The sequence below is a fragment of the Symphodus melops genome (genome assembly GCF_947650265.1).
Source record: "Symphodus melops genome assembly, chromosome: 10".
Lineage (NCBI taxonomy): Eukaryota > Metazoa > Chordata > Actinopteri > Labriformes > Labridae > Symphodus > Symphodus melops.
The window spans coordinates 13,746,317-13,773,786 of NC_136700.1; the positions used below are offsets into that span (position 1 = coordinate 13,746,317).

The window sequence follows — 27,470 nt, forward strand, 5'->3', positions numbered from 1 at the left end:
TTAACAGGATCACGGAAAATGTACGCTGATATTTCCTCTCTGCTAAATAAGTGCACTGCAGCTTCATATAACTATATGTTGTGGGTGTCCATGTGTTTGTTTTTAAACCATGCAATTGACTGCTACTGAGACTCTGGCTGAAAACGCTAGCAACACTTAGGTAACGCCCACACTCGACACACATGCACGACAAAGAAATTACATTTACCATTGGCTGCCAGATCGATGCAATGATTGCCCAGTAGGTCAATATTTGACACTTCATTACTGTGTTAGTTGCAGAGGTCTGATTATACAAGTGTGTAAATGTTTGTGTTTATCTGACTGAATCAGGTCTGAACGATCAATAAAACTACCACTATATAGTATCCGTACTTGTATGTTACATAGCTAGATAAGGTGTTCAGAGTGTCTGTCATAGACAAACCAAACTTGTATCAAGTTGAAAAATAAAAAGAAAGGTCACACACTTGTTCTCCATCCATGTTTAGGATAGCGAATTACCTTGAAAAGTGAGCGGCAGACGTACTCGTACACCATATTCTTTAAGCTGGCCTCCAAAGCAGCAATCCTGGCTTCAGTGTTGTCTGCTTCCTAAGATACAAACACACACATAGATACACATCAATACATAAACATAGATCATATGAACAGAAGCAAGGAGGGCAGTTACACTAGAACAAGGATTTAGTGATATGGGGACACTACAGAGATGCCTTTTCTTATCCTCATTAACCATCATACAGTACATTTGTCCTCATGAATCATTCTTTAAATTCTAGCTAACTGTGTGATAGCTGTCTGAGTAGCAATTTAACATCAATGGAAGGAGAAAAGCCACTGGCAAAAAAAAGAAACGCATTCACTGGTAAACTGCATCGTTCTTCATTTCGAACACGCACCTCTTTTGTTTTATCACCGATTTGCAATTTTCCAACAACTTGAAATACCAATTTGCTAAAGTTGGTGTTGAACTTGTATTTCAGTCTGGGGTAAGAAAGCTATTAAACTGATAGAAGAATGGATACTGAGGACAAAAGAGAAACCTTTTTTTTTTTTTTTAGATGAATTACAGTGATATGGATGAGAAAGGGAATTCAATAGAAGCCTCTGAATTACCGCAAAAGTATCCGACACAGAAAACGCAAGGGAACTAGACAGTAGAATAAATTAAATAATCTCTTTCTGCCCCTATTATAAGTAGGCTGTAAATCTAGTTTTATGGTCTGGCACGACTTGGATACCGTCATCACTGGTTTTAACACACATGTTGGGTTGTAGTGAACACACCAGTTACTCAACCTACAGGCCACAGCAGCTGCTAAATAAAAGCAGCATCATAGAGGAATGTGTGACACGCAAGAGATCATTCAGATTGAGTCCGTTGGTATTCTTGATGATTCACCCTGACACTCAGAGCAGAGCCGGCGGTCCGTCCATAGGGCTCCGCCTCCTCCTCATGTCAGAGCGGTTGTTTACAATGAAAGTGAATTGTGGAAGAGCTATCAAGTCAATTTGTATAATACCCTCTCCAAGTTTCAGTATAACAGCAACATAAGTGGGTGTGCTCGTGCGTCTCCCTCTGTCTGTCCTGAGCTTTGACATACAGTCACGGCTAAGTGCTGGAATGGCTTGAATCTGTCACTTGAGCACAGGAAGCACAGATTGGATTCAGCTTTTAACATGCACTTTATCTTGCTTGTCTTTAGTCCAATACTTCTATAAATGTGGGGCACATAATCTCATGGGAGGCGGGTGGCCCGGGGCAACATGTAGTACGCAGTGATCGCCACCGAGGCGAGCCGCCCAGGTACACAAACACCACCAAGGTATATTTTCCACCCACACAATCTGAATTAACTATTAGATCAGTGATCATAGTGACCATAGAGAAAGAGAGAAAAAGCGAGTTTCTTTGAATGCAGTTATCTAAAACTTCAAATGCTCGATTTTATTCATTTAGCGCAGCTGCTCACTGACAATGTTATACTAACGTTACCCGTTCTGATTACAGAGTCACGAGTGAAGCATGGCGAATTGTAGTTCTGCTTAAGCAGCTCAGTTTGTTGGATGTTAAACACCGTCCCTTTTTATGATGTTGTAGGAGTGCTTTTATTTTGAACGAGTTATATCAGGAAGTGTGTTTTTAGCAGCAGCTTAACAGACGTCTGCAGGAGAGAAACTTTAAACCACACAGAAATGAATTGAAAGCCATGATGCAGACTTGTTTGAGGGGGAGAAGGTGGTGGAAGTGCATGTGCATGTGTATGCATTCAAACGTATAATACCTTTTATTACTGCGGTATAATACCATTAGCATGAAAAGCTAAACAGAAAATACACAGATGTGAATCTCACTAATAGACCCAGTGTGTCCATCCTTCTGTTTCTCCTGCTTCTGTATCTGTTCAAGGTTTACTGAAGTCATGCACTGTACCTGTGTTTGTATCTGTTCATGTGGAATGTGGAAGAGCAAAGGACGTTCAATTTGAATTCTCTCCCAGATGTGTGGAAACATCTGTAGCCTGTTGGCAACTCAAACTTGTTAAAATATAAAAAAAGACGCAAAGGTTGAAAGAGTCAATGAATTTATGCAGGATTCTGACCACATTACCTGACCATGTATGTCCACATGCCTACTTACACACACACACGCACACATGCACGCACGCACACAGAACAGTGGTGACCAGCTGCCGCCTGGTGACATTCTTGGATGACAGCACTGGCTCTAACAACCCACACAGGATTTGAGGAATTAGTGCTCAATCTTTCAACCCAATGTCTGTTTGTCTGTGTGTGTGTGTCTGTGTGTGTGTGTCTGTGTGTGTGTGTGTGTGTGTGTGTGTGTGTGTGTGTGTGTGTGTGTGTGTGTGTGTGTGTTTCTGCATCTGTGCTTTGGTTATCAGGCAGATTTAGGGCTCAGAGGGAGACCAGCGGTGTGACACACACTCTGCTGGGTCAGACTGAATAAAACTCACCGAAGGAAACAAAAGTGAGCTGAAATGAATCACCTGACTGAGGTGAAATTGCATGAAATAATCAAATTAAATAAAATGGAACTGCAATAAATCAGAAAAACAGTTATCATTTCACCGTATGCCATAATGTGTTCATGTCTCAGCCATTGCCATAGAACTACTAGTGTTTGTCAGTATATTTCTGTAACTGACAGCAAGATTATTTTCTTATTTTCTTATAAACAGACGTGATTGTATGTTTATATCTCTGGGATAGTAAGAATGAACAAATGAATGCATAATTCCCACTGTAGCAAACAGATCCTGAGAGACACAGCTTGAAAAGACAGATGTGTACATCAACACAAAGCTGCATCATTTATTTTAACCCAGTGTTAAACATGTATTTAAATATGAAACCAAAACGGTGAAATAGCTTAAAAAGACTTTAAGATGGGTATCCCTCAAACACAGAGTAATGGGAACCGTTTTTTAAAAAGTCTAAGACTCAACTCATTGCCAATCCCAAACAGTTTTAAACAGATCCCTTAATGTAGCTTCAGTCTGATCACGATCCCTGATTGTCTCCATCTACCGGATCTTCATCAAGACAAGGCCAGCTGGGTGATGAACGCAGCGGCAGATCTTGAGTGTTACGCTATACCTCATCGTAAGATAATGATAAAGAACACGATCATGCTTGTCCAGGAAAGCCAATAAAAAATCTTTATCCGACAGCCAACTCATGGAATACAGCTGCTTTACAGGCGTAGTCCAACACGATCATGTAATTTGACGAACCTCAGGTCATTACTGTTTTGTTTTTTTTCAACAACAGATTTACACTTCTGTTTATATTCACTAATATGTTTTGTCTGCAACTTGCGAGTGGTGAAACGGATCACATGGATCTTGTTCAGGTTGCACCTGACCACGGCTCGATGGAAAATGTCCTGAAGATGGTGTAAAATGAAGAAATAAGAGTACAGCGCTTAAATAGTGTGTGTACTGTATGTGCCATGGAGATCCGCTGTACAAATAGGAGACAACTCATCCTTTTAAAACTATTTTTACAAATGTTTTTACAGACTCTCACACAGCATTGATATGTGGTGGTGTATCGTTACGATGTTTCAAATACTGCGTCAACCTTTCTCTGTGTCTGTATTTATCATGAAGGTATCAGATCAGCTTTAGGCTGCGTACAACATCAGTTAGAAACTTCACATTAGTAACCTCCTGCGGTCTGTAGCTGTAAACTGAAGATATCGTTCCTAAACACACGGCCCCTGTTTGTTTTGTCTGACACGCCCCACAGATGCAGCGAGTGCAGAGACACACATACACATCCATTAAATGAACGCTGTATATGTGATATGTTCAACGTACAAGAATCCCTGAACAAAATCTTTGATGTGAGACCGACCCTGAGATATGTGATATGTGTTCCATTACACCACTAGACTTAACTTATAAACAACATGCAAACTCACGGGTGGACTCATGAAAATGTAATAAGGTTCCAAAGGACATCTTCCATGAAGCTGTGCTGCTGTCTGCCTCGAAGCAGGAAGTCGTGCATGATGTGCGAGGTCAAGAAGTGTTGTGCTTTATGCCAAGCCTGACACAATGTGTGATAGAACGTACTGTCGTCATGGTTTTGCATTAACATTTTGGACCAAGGGAATAAGAAGCTGCGAGAAAACGGGGCTATAACAATAGTTGCGTGACACACACCTTCTTAGCCTGAAGAGCTCGTTGGAAGAGGCGCAGAAAAGACGCGAGACTGAAACGGTACATGTTGTTGATCCTCGACAAGTCTGTGATGACAAAATACATCTTGCTGGCGCTCTCCGCAAGAGGCAGGTAGGCATCCCGCTCCTAAAATAAAAACAAGGAGAAGGTGAGAAATGGAAGACGAAACAGGGGAAGCAGAAGAAAAAGATTTATTTGTCGTTACACCGGATACAACAGGTGGGCGGGTGGCAGGGAAAGGGGATTTATGTGGGAACACATGGAAAAGAAAAAGTGTTCGAAAGGTTTTATTTTATCTGAATCCATGTGAAAGGCATGAGAAGGAGAAATGAGGATGGACAGCTTGAGGTGTAAAGATTGGAAATCTGAGTAACAAACAGGGGGCTGCATATTAGAAGCAGTGGAGAGATGAATAAATAAATAAAGAAATCTGTTCTGGGAGAACACTGCACCCTTGAGGAAGATGGTGTAATGCACCTAAAATAGCTCATTGCTTGAGCACCAGTACAATTTAAAGTGTATTGAATTTGTGCGTGCATGATAAAGAAAACCTGGATGACCAAAAAGGAACATACATTCAAAGGATAGGATGTATATCTAGTTTGTTTACTTGGGAAAATGTTCCATTACCAGATAGACCTAGCTGATTTATACATGCTGTGGAATAAAGTATGCTGTGCTGGGAGGTACCTGGTCCAGCGATGCCTGCAGCCTGTGTGATTCCAGAAGGGACTCCTGGATCAGAGCACTGCTGGCCTTGGTCTGGTTCAGACTGTCTATCAGCTCTCTATTCTCCAGAATGTTTCCCTGAGCTGTGGCCAGGGTCTGTCACAGGAGAAAGAAAGATAGATAACAGAAAGGAAATTGATGAAGATGGAAGGAGAAATGCTTAATCGTTTTTACCTGTGGGGTTTAAAATGGAGGTTAAATATTGTAGATTATACTGTCGCGTATCTGTCAATAGGCTGAAATATCTCTTAGCCTGTACAAAAGCCAGAGATTTCATTTTATGACAGCTTGGTGTGTGTGTGTGCGTGTGCGTGTGTGTTCAAGCTTTGATTTAGCACCGAGGTATTCTCACTTCATCCTGCGGAATCTAGTCTCTGAAACAAAGTGGTCAAATTTATTCAAATAAATTCACATAAAAATAGATGAGAAAGCATTGGAGCATGGAAATGTCAAGTCAAATATGCTCCTACAATTCTCAAATAATTACATGTCTAGTACCACTGAAGCACTGACATCCTGCTCTTTGCACCATCTATCTAGAATGTGTGTGAATGTCGGTGTGAGTGTGTGTGTGTGTGTGTGGGAAATTTCTCTTCACTTCATTCCAAAAAAACAAGATTGAGGTTGAGTTTTACTTCATAAGTGGAGGTTTGTTTGTTAAAGTATTTTTTCTTTCGTATTATGTCATATCAATGCTACCTGGACGTAAGTTATTGCTTTGTGTTACCTCCAACAAGGATTCTTCTAGCTGAGCCAGCTGGATCTTCTTGTCCTCCTCTTGTTGTAGGAGTCTTGTTTTTTCAGTCTCCAACTCTGGCTTCTCTTGCTGGATGGTCAATGCTAGCAGCTAATCACACCCACACACCCACACCCACACCCACACCCACACCCACACACACACACACACACACACACACACACACACACACACATAAAATCAATTAAAGGGAAACAAAGAAAATGACTGCAGCGTTAGTGTCTTCGCTTCATGTACGCTGCATAGTTCAAGGCGAAAAGCACTCCACAAGGATCATCTTCGACTAAGTTTGAAGGTTACCTGTCCTCTCAAGCCTGCCCTGGTGGTTGTGAAGTTGACCTCTGTAACCACAGAAACAGCATCAGGTGGGATAAAGGGGGTGGGATTCCGTGTTGCCATGAAGAGACGGAAGTCCTCGTTGTAATCAATGACCTTATCTCCTATCTGGACCACATATCTCGGACCTATGTGTGAGAGAAAGGCAGTTTTAAAAAAAACAAACAAACATACTTTATCTAAAACAGGCTTGTATATGTGTATGCAGTGGTCACTTTAAATCCTATCTTCACCCTTTTACCTACTCCTCAACTCTCTATTTTCGAGTTGTCTGCAATGCAGCACTGGCATGCCTGTGTTTCTCTTCTTTTCTTATCCTGGTCGAGAGTACTTTTTGAGTGGATAACTTGCCCTTTTCTCGGAAATGTCTCTGCCCCCATCTTTTCCAGGTCAGCTTCAAATTGACAAACCATCTCTTCCTGGATGATTCATACACTTACAGTGGGAATCATTCCTGTTCACACCGTGGTTTTTCACCTCGGTTTACACGTGTTTACATGATGTTAACAGCTATGTCAGATTTGCTATTCTTTGTACCTAGATTACAGACTAAGATACCATAGTTTAGATCACTGGGGCAGGTGTTTGTATACAGTAAAGAACAATTTTAATGTCATTCAGCTGTTAAAGATATCTAATACATGATTTAAAACACTTCTTTAAAAGGAAGAATGTGCGACATTATACACATGAATATAAAAGAAATCAATCTGTCCTCAGTAAATGTCTCTCTGAGTTCTGACTCTACAGTGAGTAAAGAGCGTGAGTCAAGCCAGCTGTTCTGTTCTCAGGCTGTGTTCACATCATGTTTACATGGACAGGACAAGTTTGCGTATAAAAAATGTTTTTTGTCAAGAAGGGGAAGAACATAGCCTACTCACTACTTATTTAGATGTCATGTTGGTTTGTTTAGGTCACAGTCATTCTGTGTCAATTCCAGTGCAATACAAAGCTAAGAGCTAACCAAAGTACGCTAACATTAGCCTGTTAACACAGCAACGCAGGCCAAAGGCAGCTCGAGCAAAGGACAATTGTGCCTGTTCTTATTGATGCGTAAATATGGTGCGTTCTAATTCATAACTCCTTTGTGCGAATGGAGAGCGGTTGGAGATGTGCTGCTGGAGGAGAGCGGAGGCTTCAGAATAGCGTAGGTTTCGCCCAACAGCAGTTTGTTTTGCTTTCATGCTGTCGCTCAAGGGCGACATCAACTGGATACAAAGTCCCACATTCTTTCTATAAAGGATCTTGAAAAGAGTGATTTATCTGCACTAAATGTAAATGTAACTTTTGTGAAACACTCATCAATTTGAATAATAAACGGATAAAGAGCCAGTCTCATTAACTATGGGAATCAACCTTCCCCTGTAAAGTCCCTTTGAGTCCCTAGTCCCTGACCCAACTGTCCCACGAGGGTCCCTCTCGCCTCGTATAAACAATGGAAATTTACATATTATGAACAACTCCTTTGTTTTTGGAGGGTAGTAGTTTACCTAGCATTCAGTGGTTGCTGAACCCTCAATAACACACTCCAAAGAGTACTGATGGAGAAGTTTTTTTTTTTTTTTTCCTTCCCAAAAAAAGTTGCATGTTAATGTGCAAACCTTGTGCTATGAAGTCCTTTCTCAGCAGTGGGTAGAGTACTGGCTCAACTCCATCCATCTCTTGGATGATAAGTGTTTTTCCAAATCTGACTGCCAGTTCCAGGGATGTCATGAAGTTACTATCCTGAAGAGACGAGACACACAAACACACACTTTGAAGAAAAACGTTCATTTCCAGCACATGTTGGCGTCACAGTACTTTGTAACATGTCAAACACAATACCAAGAATCTTCGTTAGTTAATGGCCGTGTAAAATGAGTGGTTGAGTCACTGAAAGCAGAGCATGCTCCAATGATTTCCTTTTCTCATAGTGACTGTTCTTTCGTTAAACATGGGCGCAAAATAAAGGTCAACTGGCTCAGTCTAGCATGTGTGCCTCTTGGCTCTGTGGCGGTCATGTTGGAGTCAGTTATGCAATACCCAAAAGTCTCAAATCAAACATGGAGCAAAAGAAGCAGCAACAATTAGAGCACTAAAGGAAAAACAAACCTTGTCAGGAAAGTTAACTGGTGCAATGAAAAGGAAAGAACATCTTATTTGTATGGCTGACAATGGAGATAAAACAACTGGGATTCAAGCATGAATCGATGCAACACCTCCACTCCAACACCCACTATGTGAATTGTGAGTTGAGAAAGAAGGTGTCTTGATCCTACGCTCGGGTCAGGCAGTGATGGTAACGAAGTGATAAGAGATTATCATGGGTTTATAAGATTCGGAGTCAGAAGCAAAAAGGTCAACCAAGAAAAGAAAAAAAAAAAAAAAAAAAAAAAAAAAGACGAGGCTTAGCTTGTGGTTGTAAAAGTTATCTCAGTGATCTGTTGTCAACATTCTGCATGTGTGTAAGAAGCAGTTTGAAAACGTAACAGAACACTTGCTGGCTTGTATTGTGTTTCCTCTATGACACGTTTGCATACAGTTAGTGTGTGTGTGTGTGTGTGTGTGTGTGTGTGTGTGTTTACCTGTTGGTTGATAACCTCCAGTCTGTTCTGACTGAGATGTGTGCGAAGCCACTCTGTCGCTCGGGATGACGGGTCAATCAGGAACGGGCATGCAACACTCTGTGTACAAAACAATGAGAGAAGAAAAAAAAAAAAAACAACGTTGAACTATGACCACTTACTGTGTTTTGGGATGATTTCAGTTAAAATGAGGATCAATCAGCTTCTAAGGAAAAGGGAGTGTGCATGCAAGCTGGTTTGTGTGTGTGTGTGTGTGTGTGTGTGTGTGTGTGTGTGTGTGTGTGTGTGTGTGTGTGTTTTTCAGCTCTATCTTACTGCTGCAATTCTTGTCAACTCAACGTCACCCCAACACCAGGCAAAGGAATGAAGTCCACCGAGCTGCTCTCATCCTGCACCTTTCTATTTCACGGTCTCTTGCTTTTACATTGTCTTTCTCAAACCTGTTTATTTGTCTGCTTTATTTCTCCAGACTTTTCTTACCCTGCCTATAGATTCAAGTTACCCTGGACTCACTTTTGTGTGTCTCTTGTGTCTGTGTTTGTCATGGACATCTGCGCATCATCTTACTAGTGAGTACTGAGCAAGATATGCTGTGTAAAAAAAATGTAGAGCATGACTCACAAAAAAACGGATTGTTTTCACTAATAACCCCCAAAAAATCTGCATAACTTGTTCCGGTTTATGACTCCATCTCATGTTCTGAATGACTAAGCATCTAGCGCTAATGATATTCAGGCTTACTGTATCGTGGAGAGAAGTTATCTGAACCGTAACTCTGTGCAGAGCTTTGTCCACGTAAAGACGTTGAACTAGGAAGCATGAGGAAACTTTCAAGTTTACTGAGAGGCCGGATGAGTTTCACCATTGAAAACAAAGTGTTCTTCCTGACTGGAGCAAGCAATGGCAACTTGAAGGGAAAAAAACTAAACAATGATCGTATCTTTGTCATGTATAACGTCTCCAGAACGTCTCCACTCGTTAATGAAGTGTTGAACTGGACACGAGCCGGCTGTGGCTTTAAGCACATGTTTGTGAATTAGACCATTCCAGCAATGAGAGGGGGACCAAGTTTGCTCTGCAGCGTAGTTAAAGATGTATTAATCCCTGGGTGTGTTTTGTGAATAAGGCTGAGTATTTCATACAATCTTTGTTGTGTATCAGGTCCGTTAATCTACACACTTACTTCTTATGAGGACATAGACACACACAGTCATATTTACAAAAACCCACAAGGAGACAAACACACCAACAGGCAAGCTCCACTAAACTAAACACAAGGTCTAAGGATGAATGGTGGAACAACTTCTTACCCGTAGCTTGAGTTCATTAATCTGAAGGCAGGATGATAAAAACAACACATAAAACTCAATAAAGACAAATGGAGGACAGAGGAACGGCAAACAAGGGGCAGAACATTCTGATGAGACTGGTAGAATGGAGACTGGTTGCTGTCGCTGTTTTGTAATGAATGCATAAAATAATAAAATTGAGTTCTTCAGGCGCGAGACAAAAACAAAGCTGTGAGCGAAAATAAATTCTTCAACCATACAAACAGAAGATAAAAAAACCCTGTAAGAACTGTGCACACAAAGAGATAAAAACGTGTAATTGATCAAATCACCACATGAACTACTGAGGCCCAACAGTAATTTATCAACATTCATCAGATAATAAAATACAAGTCAGATATCGGGACTACAAACAAAGAAAGCCATATTAATCAGGTTAGACAGTCTCACCTGAAGTATGACAAGTGCATTCTCCATGGAGAGGTCATCAGACGGCAGCCCCTGACTCTTCCAGATCAGCTGCTCACTCTCAGAGCACAGGAAAGAGCGCAAGTCAAACTCTGAAACAAAGAATCCACAACACGGATCCCGATGTTAATGGTTGATTTGATATCAAACTTCAGATATTGTGCACACGCACGCACTTGACAGCAAGTCAGAACTCAACAAAGGCGCCTGTTAGAGCCCAAAATATCACGACGACCCAAAATGTCATTAAAAATGTTTTTAACAAAAACCAAAATGTAAAAACTGGTCGAAAATGTAACAATTTCTTTTTTTTTATAACATTTTGGGTCGCTGTTACATTTCGGGCCTTTGGACATTACAGAAACATGGAGTCACATGGGATTTAGAAACGACTTGGTAAGTTGAGCTGTTAGAAAATTTCTTCGGAGGAGTGGGAGTTTACCGAGAAGAATTCTATAATCAGAGTAATAATTAGAGAACACTAAGTGCTGTAAGAGACTGAACACACATCTTATAAGTTCAATGTGTTATTGGTATTGTAATAACACAATAGCTGATAAAGTTAATTAATTACCGTAAAATATAAAATGTAAGTCACAGTAAGACGACAAAATAGTTATTAAAGGCGTGTCTTATACACCAGATGTTACGTTATACAAAAATGATAAAAGAAATGTTAATGAATGTTAAAAATGTATAAACCTAGGTCGTGAATTTGGTCCATTAAGAACAATGTTCAAAAGATTAAAAACATATTTTTTTTTCCTTTGGGATTACAGTCCAAATATGGACAGGATGGTAATGTAGATAGTTACCTTTCAGTAAATACAGACACAGAATGCACTGATGTTTAGTTCATAAAGAAGCCTGTTATTGTTGTCTATCAGTGCATGATACTGTGTGAGGACACTGATTTGTTTCTTTCGACTGTTCCGTCATATGCTGGTGTAAGTGTATCGGCTCATAGAATCGGCTGTAGCATATTTACTCTGTAGTCCAGATTGAGCCATCCAAGTCTCCAGACATTGTCTCCGACAGTCTTCAGAAGCCGCGGACAGATAGGTGATGAAGGCTGCAGCGAGCATGGCCCTCAGAGGGAGTGTGTCCAATTCATTCTTTATCTCAGACATCTGAAAGGAAGAGCGGCACGGAATGAAGAGACACGGACAAGACAAGAGAGGCGAGAGACCAAGACAGACAGGTAGGTGATTAGGGAGAAAAGGAAACGCCAAGAGAGAGAAGGGGCAGCACATGGAAATGTAAGAATGAGAAAGGGAGAGATGAAGGCATTGTAATGCTTCTGCCTCCTCCAAACCAATAAAGCCTAATCCTTATCTACATTTATACAAAGTGGCACAACTTACAGCTCGTCCACAAATGCAGGAGAGAAACTAGGACATTAGACAATACTTCTTCAATTCATAGGTTCAGTAAGCTTAATTGTAAAACCTTGGCCCCTGAATGCCAACATGTGTGTGTTTCAAGGTTACACTGCACTATTACTGTCTACCATGCTGCCACATTCATGTCTTCAACTAAAAAAAAAATGTTTATATATTTCTGCAATTACTGTGTACATCTCTCTCTCTCTCTCTCTCTCTCTCTCTCTCTCTCTCTCTCTCTCTCTCTCTCTCTCTCCCTGTGAAAACACTGACACAACCCTCCAAGCGTTAACATACAGCCAACCACAGCTAGTGCATGGTGCAAAAAAACATTTAAAGATAAAGTGTGTATCTGTACGTGTGTATGAACAAACCTGAGTGGAGAGTAAACTGGCTCTTTGGTGAGGGCCTAGAGGGAGGCAGTGTGTGTGCATGTGTGTGTATGTCACTAAGAGATTGAGTGTTTTAATTAAGGTGCAGACAGATGCTGTAGAGAGGAGTAAAAACAGCCAGAAGGGACTCAAGACAGCGGGATACATCCCTGTCACACACACACATACTCAGAATCCTCTACACACACACACACACACACGTCCCCTCCTGTTGCTCTAACATGGCAAATGAGCCCCCTCTTTTTGGTAAATGTGTGTAACCTCCCTCACCGGTGCACATATATCATAACACTCATTTGTCAAACTACCTGTGCGTTCCAGCGTGTGTGTTCTCCATCCAGTTGAGATATGAGCTGCTGGGCAGCAGTGATCGTGTCCTGGGCTTTCGTCACCTCGGCCTCTAACTTAGCTGCCTCTGTCGTGTGACACTGAAACCTGAGCAACAGAAGAGGGTTTGGAAAGTGATGATTCTTGGCTGGAGATTTCCAAGCCATTTGTTTTAATGAAAAAAAGTGAAATTATCCATATGTAACTGCCTCAAAACCAAGAAAAGTGCTATACAATCTGTCCATATGCCATGAAATGTGACACGCAAAACCGAAGTGAAGATAAGAGGTGTGAGCTGAGGTGAACAAGGCCTGAAAACAGAAAAGTAGGAGAGAAGAGGAGAAAATCCGACTGTTAAAATCACAGCGTTCAGAAGTAAATGTACCAACAGGAATGGATGAAAGGATGATGGGAAGTTGATTGGTTGGAGAGAGCAAAGATTGGAGGCGTCGGAGGAAAGGGCAGCAGAGAGAGCAGAAGGGCTGAGTCAGACTCTTTGTATGACCTCCATCATTGTTGAACCCGAACCAGACAAGAAGTGAGCGTGGGCAGTTTCAGCCAATTTCAGAGGAAAAAGAAAAAACCCGCCCTGAAAGCATTATAGATTGTTTGTTACATTGTATATTCAATTACACTGGGGAAAAAAAGGATCCTGCATGTGAACGGTCGTGTACAAGAAGTCTACAAGTCATTCTTTCTTGTGGATTGTTCGGTTCTTAGTTAAGTTAGCTGCTGAAACTTTTTGAACGCTGCATTACATTCAGTCACACGTGCTTTAAAGCCTGTCAGTTAAGTTAAATGTAGGACATATGAACGAAATGTACTGATCAAGGCTGCAAAGAATGGAGGGAAAGGTGAAAGAAAGGCATACTTCTCTTTCAAATCGTTGACTTTGGCTCCAACAGAGTTAAGCTGGTCCTCCAGTTTGTTCTTCCTGCTTTCTGTTTTCCGGAGGTTTCTGCAAACACACAAACAAACTAAAACTGTAACTAACCCTAAAAATGTATTTGATTACATGTAGAATGTGTCCATCATTAAATGTATGAGCAGTTTAGATTAAGGCCAATAGCTCAATGACAAGCATGGTATTGTGTGTGTGTGGTTGTGTGTGTGTGTGATGTATTCCTACTCCATGAGTCCAGCCTGCTCTCTCTCCAGTGGCTCTATCTTCTCCAGGACGTGGGAGTATTGGACGTTAGCTTTGACCCAGGCAGCCAGAGGAGCAGCTGCTGCACTTGCACGCTTTGCATTCTGACCACAACAACAACAACAACAACCACAACAGAATCACACAGAAGAAAACTAACTCAGTTACAGCAGCAGCACCTTCTTCAGGAAACCAAAATGTCTAAAGGGAGGGTGCGGGGGGGCATTGCAATTTTGTATTCTGTTATCATGTTTAGCTGACCTTGGGATCGAAGGAGGACTTGTTCCTGTTGAGCAGCTCTTCCACACTCTGGCGTATTTCGGAGGTGATGTTCCTGGCCTCAAGTGTGGCGATGTCCTCCCTCACACCACGCTTAGCCAGAAAACTACAGAAAAGAGATGACACGTTGTTGTGTGGCATTATTCAATTCAGTGCAGTTCAAGTGGCAAATTTAAAATGTTGTTGCCAAAGCAGTCGATGTGCACAACATTACCATTACATTTATTCATCATTTCTTTGATTCTGTTGCGGTTTTTTTTTTTGGACTCAGTGCTGATGGGAGGTTGGCTGGTTAGTTTAATCAGTTTCAGTGTACTGAGGGGGCTGTTGGGTTTTCAGTGCTTTAGACTGAAGTGAGTCTGTTGGGCTCAGATTTGATGTGAATCCAGAAAGTGAATGCACAGTTTTGGACATTTAACATTCTTGAGTAAATGCTCCAGTTCTGCTCGACACACGTTATTGGGCGTTTTCCTGTGAACATGAAGAACTCTCCGACATTATTCAGTGTGGAGACTCTCTACTGGGTGTTTGTCCTATGATTCAAATGGGACCCATTGATTGGACCCCAGATCTCACTTCCATAAAAAGGTATTGGTAAAATTGCATGAACAGAAATGTTGGTCCAGATTGTAGGGATGTAAAATTTGAATGAATTTGCTGTTTTTTTCTGTGATCGCTGGAGTTGCTGAACGCTTCAGCAAGTTCATTGTACAGGTTAAATAAATGATATGTTTCACACCATGTGTCTGACCAAAATATCCTGTTCTTTTGTTGTTTATCTTTACAGCACACTGCTTGTGCATGTACATATATTTAAAGAGGTCATCCTGCGTACCTTTCCACCTATCCCATTTTGAAAGAGTTCTTCATGCCGGACAAACGCGTTTTTGAAGTCTATGAAACAAGCAAATATTTCCCCTCCTCTTTTCCTGAACGAAAGATAGCATCCTGGAACTAAGAATACTGCAGAATACGTTGCAGACAAAGATCCCTCTTTAATTGTTAGGGTCTGATTTATTTCTATTTTTGTCTATAGATAGCTGATTTGATAGCTGTCTTAGATGTATCCTCATTTCTTTACATTCACCGTCAAACCACCTTTTTCCACAGACTCCATTTTTTTTTTTTTTTATAAGCTTTGCACCTTTAATGCAGCTTTTTGGAAGACAGGATTCCTATCTACTGTAGCATTATTAATGCCTTCAGCGTTTTGTTGATAGTTTGAAAGGTTAAAAGAATAAATTGCATGTCTTACTTTGTCAGAATTTAGAGTTTGCAAAAACTTTGCAGCCCATCTGTATGACAGGTTTAGGTCATACAGATGACCAGACGGAAGTGTCTGAGATAGCATTGTCTACAACACGTATCCCCAGAGCTGAACAATCAGAGAAACAACCCAAACTCTGGCGTGGTCTCCTCTGATCCTTCCTTTTAAAAAGTATATGGCCCGAGGCTCTGCAGAGATACAATAACTTTTTTCTCTGTTCATACTTCTGTCAGGGTTGTTCCTTACAACAGTGACTGCAGGGGTCAGGAGGGGCTCATTGAATACGTGTTCCTCTCCTGTGTGGTGGACACAGTCAGGTGTCCGTGCATTAAAGCCCCCGCACAGAAGGATTTTACACTGAGCCTGAAAACAACAACAAGTCGTCTTGATATGGGGTCTCTGGGAAATCTACTTCACATATGCCGATATCTTTATCTAAAATAAAGTGACTTCTCGTCTAGAAAAGAGGAGGTGGTTGTTAACTCAAGTCCAAATGAGGCAACCTACGTTTTTTTTTTATTCGTCTCTACACGTGAAGTGGAAAAGAGTTGCTATTCATTCTCTTCATTATCTCTGCCAACCCTCTCTCTCTCTCTCTGCATCTGTTCCCCACACTCTCTACTGACTTTTTTCTCTCTCTCTCTCACACAAACCAAATTCTCTCTTTCTCTCTCTCTCTCTTTTGTTACTCGAAGCACTCTGAGAGGGGTTGGCTGACCCAATTACCATGAATCATTAGACAAAATCCTTTGTCTATCTGATCCCCTCTGAAGGTGCCCACGGTCAGATGAGAGATTTGTACCAGAGGCTCATTTAAATCAACACTGAAACATAAAGAGATTTCACAGACACAGTTACACATATACTTAACTGAAAGCTCTTATTACATTCAGTATTCCTAAAAATCTAGTGCGGTTCAGTTCATATTATTTCGACCATGCGACTAAGCTGTGAGAAATCTCAATATCTGCATAAGAGGAAAAATGTAAACATTTGTTGTGGACAGCTCAAAGAAGAAAACAAGGGAAAAGGTTGGTTTTCTTAATAAAGCCGTCTTTCGTGTACTATGCTTCTCTATAAGCTTTGTTGAATGTTTCCTCCTTTTAACACTTTCCACATTAACCTCTTATCACACGACAACCTTCTCACACCTGAAAAGGTGACACATATTCTTGACAGCTGAGTGGCTCCCAAAACATGGAATCTATTTATTCGTCTTTATTGACTCTGCCTGTTCATCCACCTTCGCCCCATCTCTCACCTCTTCATGCTGACCCAAGAAGTGTCGAAGATGCCCATCAGTCTTAGAACCCCCTCCAGGATGTCTCTGATGACATCGGGGGGCATGCGGAGGGAGCGAATCTCAGACAGCGCTTCAGGCTTGATGTTCCCAACTGCACGCTTTGCCTCGTCGACTAAAGGCTAGAGGGCGGTGATGTCGGGAAAAAGGGAAGGATGCGGAGATAAAGAAGGGGTAAACAGCTGGAAATGGAAGGTTTGGTGAAGGCAGAGGGCTTTGTATGTATTTGTTTTCGAGACAGAAAAATCAAACAACTTGCCTGGACTTCCTTCAGCTCTTCATCTATTTTGGCTTTTCTCTCTTCAATCTTGGAGACTTCATGAGCCATCTTTCCTTTTATCTTTTCCATTTCTGTCTTTTGGTCACTGGCATTCTGGATAACCAAACAGATAGTGGGATATTTATTGGCCTTCTGATGTTTCAATTTCTACTTTATATACATTCATTACTGTTAACTACTCATTTCAACTCACTGCTGAGCAAAAACACATAATGCTTTTTGATGCATCATTTCTATCTATACTGTTTCTCCTTTCCTTGTCAAGCTGTGACTCCGTCATTCACACTAAATATTTCCCCTATTCCATCTTCATCCAATTTTAATTCCTCTTTCACTGCCTCCTACTCTGAATGTTTCCATCTTCCCCAAAGCCTCTATCCCTCTTCCACCTGGTTTGTTTCAGTCTGTCTCTGCTCGTCCCAGTCTGCCTTTCTTTCTTTTTTTTTTTTTCCCTTCCCTACTGTCTCTGCCTCTACCTCGACAGGAGACAAAGCCACTACAGCCCGGAGCTGAGAGTCTAGTTATTAATTATCACTCTGCAAACTGACTCTGCGGACAGTTTTTTTCTTCTGCTCTTGTTTTTTTTATGTCACTCCTTCCCGCCATTTCACCCAAAAAGCAGATTCCCCACAGAGAGACAGACAGAAGTTTATCCTAACTAATAAACGGTGCTCAGTTTTCTTTGTCCAGCCGACATCGTAAACATGGATATGGGACAGGGAATACTTCACTCAACAAGCAGATGTGCATACTGACAAAAAAATACAGTTAGCACTTACGCACTTACTGTTAAGGGGGGTCATAACTCTGACAAATGTGAAAAAAGTTTCTCGTATGAAACGAGGAGAGGAGAGGAGGGAAGAGGAGAGAAGAGGAGAGAAGAGGAGGGAAGAGGGCCCACAGTGTGCGGGCAGCAACAACATGGAAGCGACATGAAACCCGCAGGACTTTTTACCCGTTGTTCTGCCTGCCACTGAGCGTACCTGCATGGAGGTGGTGATTTCCTGCAGGGCAGAATCTGCCTCCTGTTGTTTAGTCTTCAGCAGTGCACTCTGCTCTGCTGCCCGCCTCTTCAGCTCATCCACCAATTCTTTGGCTTCGTTTAGCTTCGACACACCTGCCTGCAGAAACACAGTCAAAAATAAGAAGTGAGAGACATTTGATCAAACTGAAATACTTGTGCCCTGCTTTTTTTAGCTCAATAAATAGGGCGTGGTCATCATGCTATGGGATTAGTTTTTTTGGGGGGTTTTTTGTGACAACCATTCATACTTTCTGTATGTTGGCTAATTTACTGTTATCTTAGCTAGCTAAGTAAACAGCATACTTTAACTTCTATACGCTTAAAGGTGAATTAAATGAACACCTGCTGTGCATACCTTGATGCATCCTTCTTCTCTTTGTCGAACAAGCTTGTTTAAAAGCTAATACTGTACCTGCAGGTGCTTCTGTCTCGTTGTGAGCTGGCTCTGCTTCCGGCTGTATAATACAGCGTAAACGTGCAGAAAGGCCATGTACTGGCTTGGAGTTGCACCCCATTCTTTACACGACTCGTGAACAATCAGGAACAAGCGGCACAGGTCTCCTTGAGTCGAACCTGCTGGCAGCAAAGTGGCTTCAATTGAGGAGGTTCAATTCATGACAGAAACTAGAGTTAAATAAATTCTGTTATGTAAGTTGGTTCCACAGCATGATGAAAAACCCCCCTGAAAATTGTTGGACAAAACAACTACAACAAAAAACGTGTAAGGCCCCATGTCCACCTACTGTTGAAAAAATGAACAGCATTGAAACAAACCTAAATATCAGAGTTCACTTGTAAAATTGCAGAAATTAAAAAAAAAAAAAAAAAAAAAAAATGTAAACAATGGAGAAGAGTGGTCGCCATCAAAATAAATAGGTGAGCCTTTGTGGTTATTTTATACATTCCAAAAAAAAAAAAAAAAAGAATCTTAGTCTTTTTTTGTTCACAAACAATGAAACACAAGAGACAAACTCCATAACACAATTAAAACGTCTAAATAGTTTCGTTTTCTGAATAAATGTAATTGAATTTGAATGTCTGTATGTGTGAGCTTACCTGAGCTCTTCCCCGTGTCTCTCTCATGCTCCTCTCCTCCTCCTTCGGTCTTTGCCAGCAGCAGCTCAGGAATCTGTCAGGAACAGGTTTACACAGCCCTGATGTTACATTTTGATAGAAAGCCTTGATGCATGCATTCAAATCTTTTCCTTACTTACGCCCATTTTGTCAACTGCTGGCCGGCGAAAAATGTGATCAAATACTGGCACAGAGAAGTCTGTCTTTTCAGCGTTTCTGGGCTTATGTAAATCCCAATACTAAACGCGCTTCAGCACAAATCCGTATGATAAATACTGTTGTGACCTTTGGGAGCAGCGACTGACAAAAAAAATCTGTTTTGGATCTTGTCGTTCCTCCTTCTGCCTCGAACACTAACCTTCTTCATGCTGCTCTCTGACCATCCCTCCATCCACTGGACGGAACACTTGCGGTAAAAAGCGGGGTTGCTCTCACAGTTGATCGTGAAGTTAGAGTTGGAGCAATCCATGATCAGGACAATATGAAGGTTCTGCTGGATTCCTGTGTGTGTGTGTGTGTTGGGTGGGGGGGACAAAGAGGAGCAGGGGGAAAAAAACGGGGGATAAGTTAGTCCCAAAATACTCATTACACAGAAAATAAGAAAGACACAAAGACAATACGGAGCGCAGAAACAGTCAGTTGTTTGTGTCTCATTGATGTTTGTACCTTTTGGCTCATTACTCCCTGATGGAGTTGAATAATGAGTGTGAGCAAAGAGATCCTTAGTTGGTTTACTTTGACAACAGAAGAGATATTGACTTGGTTTCCTAGCTACCACATCAACCTTAAAGCACCGTTTCTACAGTATATACGTCTGAACTGCGGGGGAGCAGAGTATCATAGATGAGGACAGACAGAACGATCAGAGGGAGGAACATGACACATGTGGAAGGCTGCCATAATGGGAAACGGGCCAGAACACCACAGAGAAGGGACAAATAGAAAGAATGATTGACAGGCAGACAATGGAAACCTGCTGTCAATAAATATTCAGTGCATACTGTAGGAAAAGTAGTTGTAGAGAGGCCCAGTGAATCCGTCCTGAGAAGCAGCATCTTTTAGTGAGGAGAGGAGAGGCTCCAGCTCTTCTGGTGTGTACAGACCTGGAACTTCACCTGAAACATGACAAAACAAAGACATTTGCTCACTTTATGGCATCTTTTGCAATAAACCAAACAGAAAAACAGAGACGCTGGGGCGCCGGCTGCTTAGTGGTTAGCAAGCACGCCCCATGGTCAGAGGCTGTAGATCTCCAAGCGGGCAGCCAGGGTTCGAATCCTACATGTTGCTCCTTTCCCACATGTCATTCCTCGTTGTCTCTCTCCCTGATTTCTAAATCTATCCACTGCCCTATCTCTAAAATAAAGGCATAAAGAAGCCCAAAAATAAACAAAAATAAATCAAGGATAGACGCCCACTCACATTCAAACTGCATCATTTGTTAAAAGAATCATTTTTGCTTTCCTACATGATCCGTTGGTCATTTTTACTACTTCAGTGTATGTCTCATATTCAATCTAAAGTTCACTCTGAAACTGTGCTACATTAGGGATAGATTTAATACTTCAACACACACAAACACAATACAGACATATCATATATGAGAGCCTCCTTTGAATAAACAACTTGTTGGAGTCACAGAAGTCTTTTCATCTTGTAAACAGTTTAGACAGATGAATGACAACGTGTCAATTATTGAAAAGGGGTTCAATGCTGAGCTAGACTAAGCTTACCATCAGATGAAATGGACAGACAGAGGATTATCAAACCTCTCACCGAACTCTTTGCATGAAAAAAAGTGGGGGTTTTGTTCCCTTTTCAACAATGACAGAGACAAACGTTCAGGTACAATACAAACCTGAGGACAGCAGACTGTTGACCATTTCTAGGAATGCTGGGTGAACAAACTGATAGTCTTCCAACAGCAGAACAACCTGTTGGGCATCCAGACCTGCCAGTTGCATCACCTACACAGAAAATATGCAAACCTTACATCATACACACATTTATCAAACACCTATATATTCATTTTATATATTTAATGTAAACACAAGCAGGACACGCTACATTTGGCGATTTAGATGTGGGAAAAGAAAACACTACTTTAAAAGGTGTCAATAGGAAGGAAAACCCAAAAGCTTGCAATTTACAATGCATTTAGCTTTGCATAATGTGAATTGATAAAACAGACGATCTAATCTTACCGCCTTGAGATCATTGCTGAAGTGCTTCAAAGTGTAACCACGGGAGATTTTAGGCGTGAACAAAGTGTATCCATGCATGTGTGACACCAGGCGAGTGGCCGTGTGCCGACCCACTCCGCTCCGGCCTGCCAGGAGCAGAGAGCCACCGGGTCGGCTCAGCACCCGATCCACCCTGGACACAAAGTCGCACACTTCCCAGAACAGGAGAAGATCCAGCTCCCTGTTATCACGACTGTACAGCACGACCCCCTGAGGGAAGGAAAAGAAGAGACACACAGGTGAGGAGATGTCTAAATGACACTGGGAAAAAAACTAACAAACTAACACAACCGGATGAATGGGCCACAAAGAAGATGATGTCGAGAAGTATTTACATCATTTATTTACTAAGTTAAAATAGTCAAATACAATTGCAAAGACTTCATACAAGTCAAATGAAGCTTTGACAGAAATAGAAAAGTTGCAGGCCGTGCGGAGGCATCCAAAAAAAGACCATCGTGCCATTTTCAGTGGGCTGCTGATGTGCCTGAGAAAAGTATTGCAAATTTGCACATGTGCTAAAACTCTCAATTCAATGCATCTGGTTTGTCCAATGTAATTGCGATGTTCACACCAAACAAACTTTTAAATACGGGTAAACAAAAATAAAAAGTAGTTGTGACAAAAAGGCAATGCTGCACTTTCTTTTTAACGGACATTCGTTTAATATGACACAGTGTACATGATGTGACAGGGTCCTTTATTCAAATCCCAACACGGCAGGGAGCGGGGACGCAAGGGGCCATTAAGTGACGTAAGAAGAAGAGGAAGAAGTGAAAAGTCAGTTTTTATGCTGCCACTGGCAAAACGCAAATATGACCATCAGAATCGAAACCAGCGTTTAGAAATGAAACATTTGAGCACTATCTAATGACTGTTTTACTGTTGTGTTTTGTGATCTTGATGTACTGTTAATTGAATACATTTGAGAGGTTGAACCCTTTTAAGATATTTGTGCCATGATGTATCATTTAAGATGTAGTGATGGGACCTGATTTCAGCTAATACTTAAAACGTAATACAGCCTATTTCAAAGTTATAAAAGCATGGAACAGTTATATATCATTTATCAATGACATCATCGAAGAATCAATGTTGTAATACCAAACTAAGATATAATGTTTCAGTGTATGTTCATCTTAAATCCAACATGTCTGATCACAAACGAAACCGCAGACAACACTTCCTCTCTGCGTACCTTCTGTATGACTTGTTTCAGGTCAGCCGAATCCAAGCATCCCAGTTGTTTACCATGAGGAGGAAGAGACTGGCCTGGAGCTGTTACAGCTCCTTCAGAGGCTCCCCACGTCACGTAGAAACCATCTGCTCACAGGGGGAAGCGCTTCAGATAGTTAGAAACACATCTGCGTTATGCACACATTTAACAACTCACAAAAAAGATTTTGTCTACGGACAGCAACGAGGAAATAAATAAATATATCTGAATGTTTAACCTTTGCGTTGTGATTAGTTTTAACCCTGCAGTTAGTATCCAAGGCATTACCCATTAAGGCCACAAAGTATTAGCCTTTAGCTGATGCTGCCTCACATCTCGAGTGCACAGGTAGACTGCTTCTGATTTTATGTTCAACAAATCTGTGCAATGGGTGGGTTGTGAAGTGATGAAAGCTATAGCACTCACAGGATACTGCTCTGTCGCTGCAGTTCCCTCTTTATCACTGAGAGACACCGAACTAGCTCTCATGTGTAAACTCCTCCGCTTGTGTTGAGTTGGAACTTTCGGTGAGTTGCTTCTTGGTGTGACTCTGTAGCTGCGAGCTTCGGTTTCATGTGCTGGTGTGGTGACAATTGAATGTACCTTTCGGGCCTCTTTGAGTCAAGTGAGCATTATTTCCATGTTTTCTTTATGCTGGCTAGCATTGTGAGTTTGCATGGAGCAATCTGGCTATGGCTTGAAATTGCAAGTTAGCTTTTGCTGAGCAGGTTTTTTCCAAGCACATTCCAAGTGTTAGGTCCTACCTTTGATACACATTTAGATTTTTTTTAAGAAGACACTTAATTTGATGTGTGATAGAGAGATTTTCTTGGAGGAAAAAGCCCAGGTATTTGTAGGTTGCGACTCTCTTAATCACTTTGTTTTTTTTAAAGTAACGATCTGGTAGTCATCCTTATCAGATGTCTTTTAACTTCTTGAAAAACAAATCTTTTGGTTTTTTTCAATATTTAGTACAAGTCTTAATCCATGTAGGTTTCTCTGAAGAACATTAAAAACTGATTGGAAGTCCATAGCTGCACTTGCTGAGGATGAAGCAGAACTATAAATGTTGGCGTCATCAGCATAACAAAATATGTTGTTTTGATTGGTTTGCTGTTTGGGTTCTTATGCTTTGCTCTAATGTACGTACATGTATATCTACACAATTGTTTTCCATGTGATATGTGAATGAACTTTTATTCAGCAAGAACAGAGAGGGGATTTTTTTTTTATATACCCGTCATGTTTTCCAGAGCATCAGATCCCCAGTCTCCTCGTATGATGGAAGACAGGATGTTATCAAAGGTGTGAAGGTCTTTGGAGGAAACCAGCCGGTCCCTGAATAGCCTCCTGGCCTCGTGTGCCACCACCTCCAACACGCTGTCTGTCACATTCGATTGAGCTTAAAGACATCAATGAGACCAGAGAGAGAGAGAGAGACTTGAACAGTTACCCAACAGGATATCCAAAGACAGTATACAGATACTATTAACTGCTGTTTGCTTATTACTGAAGAACTTCTAAACACCTTCCCCATTAAAAGAACAATAAGCATGTGATTTCATTTCTTTTCATATCTGTCACATGAGCACTTTTACTCAGCAAAGCAAAAGGCAGTTTGGCCTCAGATACGACAACAGCACCTCCAGGGAGGAGTCTAAATTTACAAAATCCAAGTCCTGTTCGCTACAACAGAGAGTTACAGGTCTGTCAGACGACATCGCGAGCGCAGAAGACGACAGTCAAACAGAGACACAGCTTTCACTCCCTAAAAATACAAAGTTGTCATGCTAAGCATTCTGTATACCAACGACCCGTTTAGTGTTGATGTAACCAGCTGTGTCAGTAAAGACAGTTTTTGTTTCGGCCAGTAAGGATTTTTTATTTGCAAGATGAAGAAATGTGTTTAAAAAAAAAAAAAGGCTAAAGTAACTAATTATTAGATATTTCTGTCAGGATTATAATCTGTAGTTTAGAAGGCGTGGGTATACACAGCAGCTTTTCATTCACTGATAAACCTGTGCACTTGATAGAATGTCTTTTACTTTAAACATGAGAGAATGTCGTCCACTTTGTTGAACAGAGACTCGAACCTCTCTGACGTTGGCACGTCTGCGCTGTAAAACGTTTGAACTAGCTGGTTATGTAAACTATTCTGTTGCATCAGCCAGGAGTGGAATTTGTAATTCGTTTCACAAATATTGCAGAGCCTTTTAAAAAACAAGGATCGGCTGATATGGCCACTTTGACCAAATTGAACTGAGGCCCCGTCCACACGGAGCCGGGTATCTCACAAAACAAAGATATTTTTCTACGTTTTGGCCTCTCATCCACACGAACGGCATCAAAAACAAAACTTTTAATTAAAAACCTCCGACCAAAGTGAAGATTTGCGAATTCTCTGTTTATGCGTTTGCATGTGGACGTCAATAACCGGGGTTTTGCGTTTCGAAACGTCACTGCCTGCAACAAAATATGTTCTTACATCACATATTTGACCTGTGTTTACATTCACAAACAGTATGAATGTGCTTAAAAACACACTTCTGCTGTTACGTATGGATGTTTTTTCCTAAAAACAAGGTCATGTGTATGTAAATTTTTTTCTAGACGGATGGGGCAGGATATTAGTTTTTACAAAAACCCGGCTACGTGAGGACAAGGCCTCAGTTGTGTACCAAACGATGACTCATCATTTCTTCTTTGTTTGATCAGCAAACTTGATTTTTATGTTCTTTCCAGCCGTTATTTTTAATTTTGAAGTCATTAAATGTAAAATGTAGAAGTAATAAAAAAAACTAAGCTCTGTCTGCTCTCGGTTTGGAGTCTGTATCAACTCATTTGGAAGATATGTTTCATGCTTCTACCACATGATAACAAATTTCACCATCAAGCTGTTTGGCGTCCGTCCAGGTTTAACTGTTGTTTTGTTTTGTTTTGTTAAGAGAAGCTTCCTGCGGACAAACACTATCTTTGTGAGAGCAGTGAGAGAGAACCAAAGTAGATCACTTTGAAGATCCTGAAAGAAGTGACCATTCAGGTAACGCTTTTGTTCCCTTATTCATGACTAAGGGTTTCTGTTATATTGTTACGTTGCTTTTACATTGTCATTTGATATTTTATTTTTTTTCTTGATTATAGTCTCATTAAATTTGAAACACAAATGTTTGAAGATAAGTTGGCAAAGTCAATGCAATCACTGGCACACTCAAATCCACCACACGCATCAGCACAGCCACAGCATGAGGATAAAGAGAGAGAGATTTATACGTACCAGAAAGAAGGTAATCAGCAAGAAGGTAGAGAGAGAGAGAGGGAAAGAAGAGCGAGTTAAAAAATGATGAGTGTAGGAAAAGGGAAGTCTGTCTGCTGACGTTATAAATTAAAATAAATGATTTGACCTGCCATCACAGCAGGAGTGCAATGCAACAGGGGAGACAGAGCGACACAGAGAGAGAGAGAGAGAGAGAGAGAGAGAGAGAGAGAGAGAGATGAAGGGACAGGAAAGGAGGATGATAAAGGAGGAGGTAACAAGAACAAGACAGGAGGGAAGATGAGGGGATCAAATGAAGGGAAAGATGAGGATAAGAGACAGTATCTCTACAGACAGAAAAGTGAGAAGATTCAGCCATCTGTCTGTCCTTATTGATTTATCTAAGGATATATTTTTGGACACTTTTGCCTTTATTTGAAAGCACAGCTTTGGCGAGACGGGTAAGGTTTGGAGTAGAGAGTGGGGGACGACATGCATCAAAGGGCCGATGTCGCATTCGAACCAACAGCTGCTGCGATAAGGACGTGATTTCGACGAAATGATTTAGTCTCGTAGTGGCAGTGATATTATTCTTATGGAGGATTTTGTAGAACTTCAAGGGGTGGTCATGAAATCAAACTGTGTTTTTCTCTGCACACAGCTGGCCTCTGACACATGAATGGGAACGTGTTCGCTTACCTGCAGTGATGTCATATCGCAGCAGGCTGAGGACCCATTCTGTGAGGATACAGGGGGTGAATAGGTAGTGGCTGTGGTCATCCACTGTGAACTTGGTTTTCACCTGAGAAAAAAACAAACAAAAAAAAAACAGGAGAAAATATGAACATGAAGGGGGAACGATATTACTAACTAAAATATGCATACAGAACAAAATGATAAAATGAATGTACAGTTGTTCATTCAAACATCACGTCTTTACTTTTTTTGACTCTGTCGGCTTGATCAAATAAAATGGAATTAGATTTTTTTTTAAAAAGGAAAGGTATCAAACCTGACAAAAGAACCATTTCTATGCCAGCTTAGAATTTTCCGTTCCATCTTTGAGTCAGTAACAGACCGTGTGCCTGCATCAAGTCCGTAACAGGAAAATACAACTCTGCTGCAGAACTCCATTCTTGCTTTCACATGAGTATAGGTTCAGTAAAAGGCAATGCCATTTAGAAAAATAATAATAACTCTGATTGTACATCTTGATAATACCTGCTGGAAAGTACCTCATGTAATATTCTGCACTACTCCGTCATGCCCTCCCTGAGAGCTAGAACGCCAAATTCAGTTTTATATTGGACTACAAAAATTATTATAATATCTGATGTGCTTCTTGAAGTACTGAAAGACTATCAGCTACAGCGAGGGAATTCACAGTCTGCAAGCTTTTAAAGCTTACAAAGCCTGTGTGTGTGTGCT

At 41.1% G+C, this 27,470-nt stretch overlaps 1 protein-coding gene across 1 annotated transcript in view; it reads right to left on the bottom strand.

Annotated features, from left to right (window-relative positions):
• Positions 1–27,470, bottom strand: part of dync2h1 (dynein cytoplasmic 2 heavy chain 1) — a 187,472-nt gene that overhangs the window by 128,620 nt on the left and 31,382 nt on the right. Inside the window, exons 51-75 of the mRNA XM_079353769.1 lie at positions 26,742–26,844; positions 24,027–24,191; positions 22,772–22,896; positions 21,535–21,783; positions 21,189–21,297; positions 20,332–20,445; positions 19,689–19,831; positions 19,313–19,385; positions 18,669–18,829; positions 18,216–18,353; positions 17,212–17,325; positions 16,914–17,074; positions 14,368–14,491; positions 14,089–14,210; positions 13,831–13,917; positions 12,941–13,067; positions 11,847–11,988; positions 10,841–10,950; positions 9,102–9,200; positions 8,139–8,262; positions 6,502–6,665; positions 6,172–6,291; positions 5,406–5,540; positions 4,698–4,841; positions 505–594 (exon numbers count right to left, since the gene is read on the bottom strand). Coding sequence (XP_079209895.1) covers positions 505–594; positions 4,698–4,841; positions 5,406–5,540; positions 6,172–6,291; positions 6,502–6,665; positions 8,139–8,262; positions 9,102–9,200; positions 10,841–10,950; positions 11,847–11,988; positions 12,941–13,067; positions 13,831–13,917; positions 14,089–14,210; positions 14,368–14,491; positions 16,914–17,074; positions 17,212–17,325; positions 18,216–18,353; positions 18,669–18,829; positions 19,313–19,385; positions 19,689–19,831; positions 20,332–20,445; positions 21,189–21,297; positions 21,535–21,783; positions 22,772–22,896; positions 24,027–24,191; positions 26,742–26,844 — 3,243 coding nt within the window. The remainder of the gene's footprint in view (positions 1–504; positions 595–4,697; positions 4,842–5,405; positions 5,541–6,171; positions 6,292–6,501; positions 6,666–8,138; positions 8,263–9,101; positions 9,201–10,840; positions 10,951–11,846; positions 11,989–12,940; positions 13,068–13,830; positions 13,918–14,088; positions 14,211–14,367; positions 14,492–16,913; positions 17,075–17,211; positions 17,326–18,215; positions 18,354–18,668; positions 18,830–19,312; positions 19,386–19,688; positions 19,832–20,331; positions 20,446–21,188; positions 21,298–21,534; positions 21,784–22,771; positions 22,897–24,026; positions 24,192–26,741; positions 26,845–27,470) is intronic.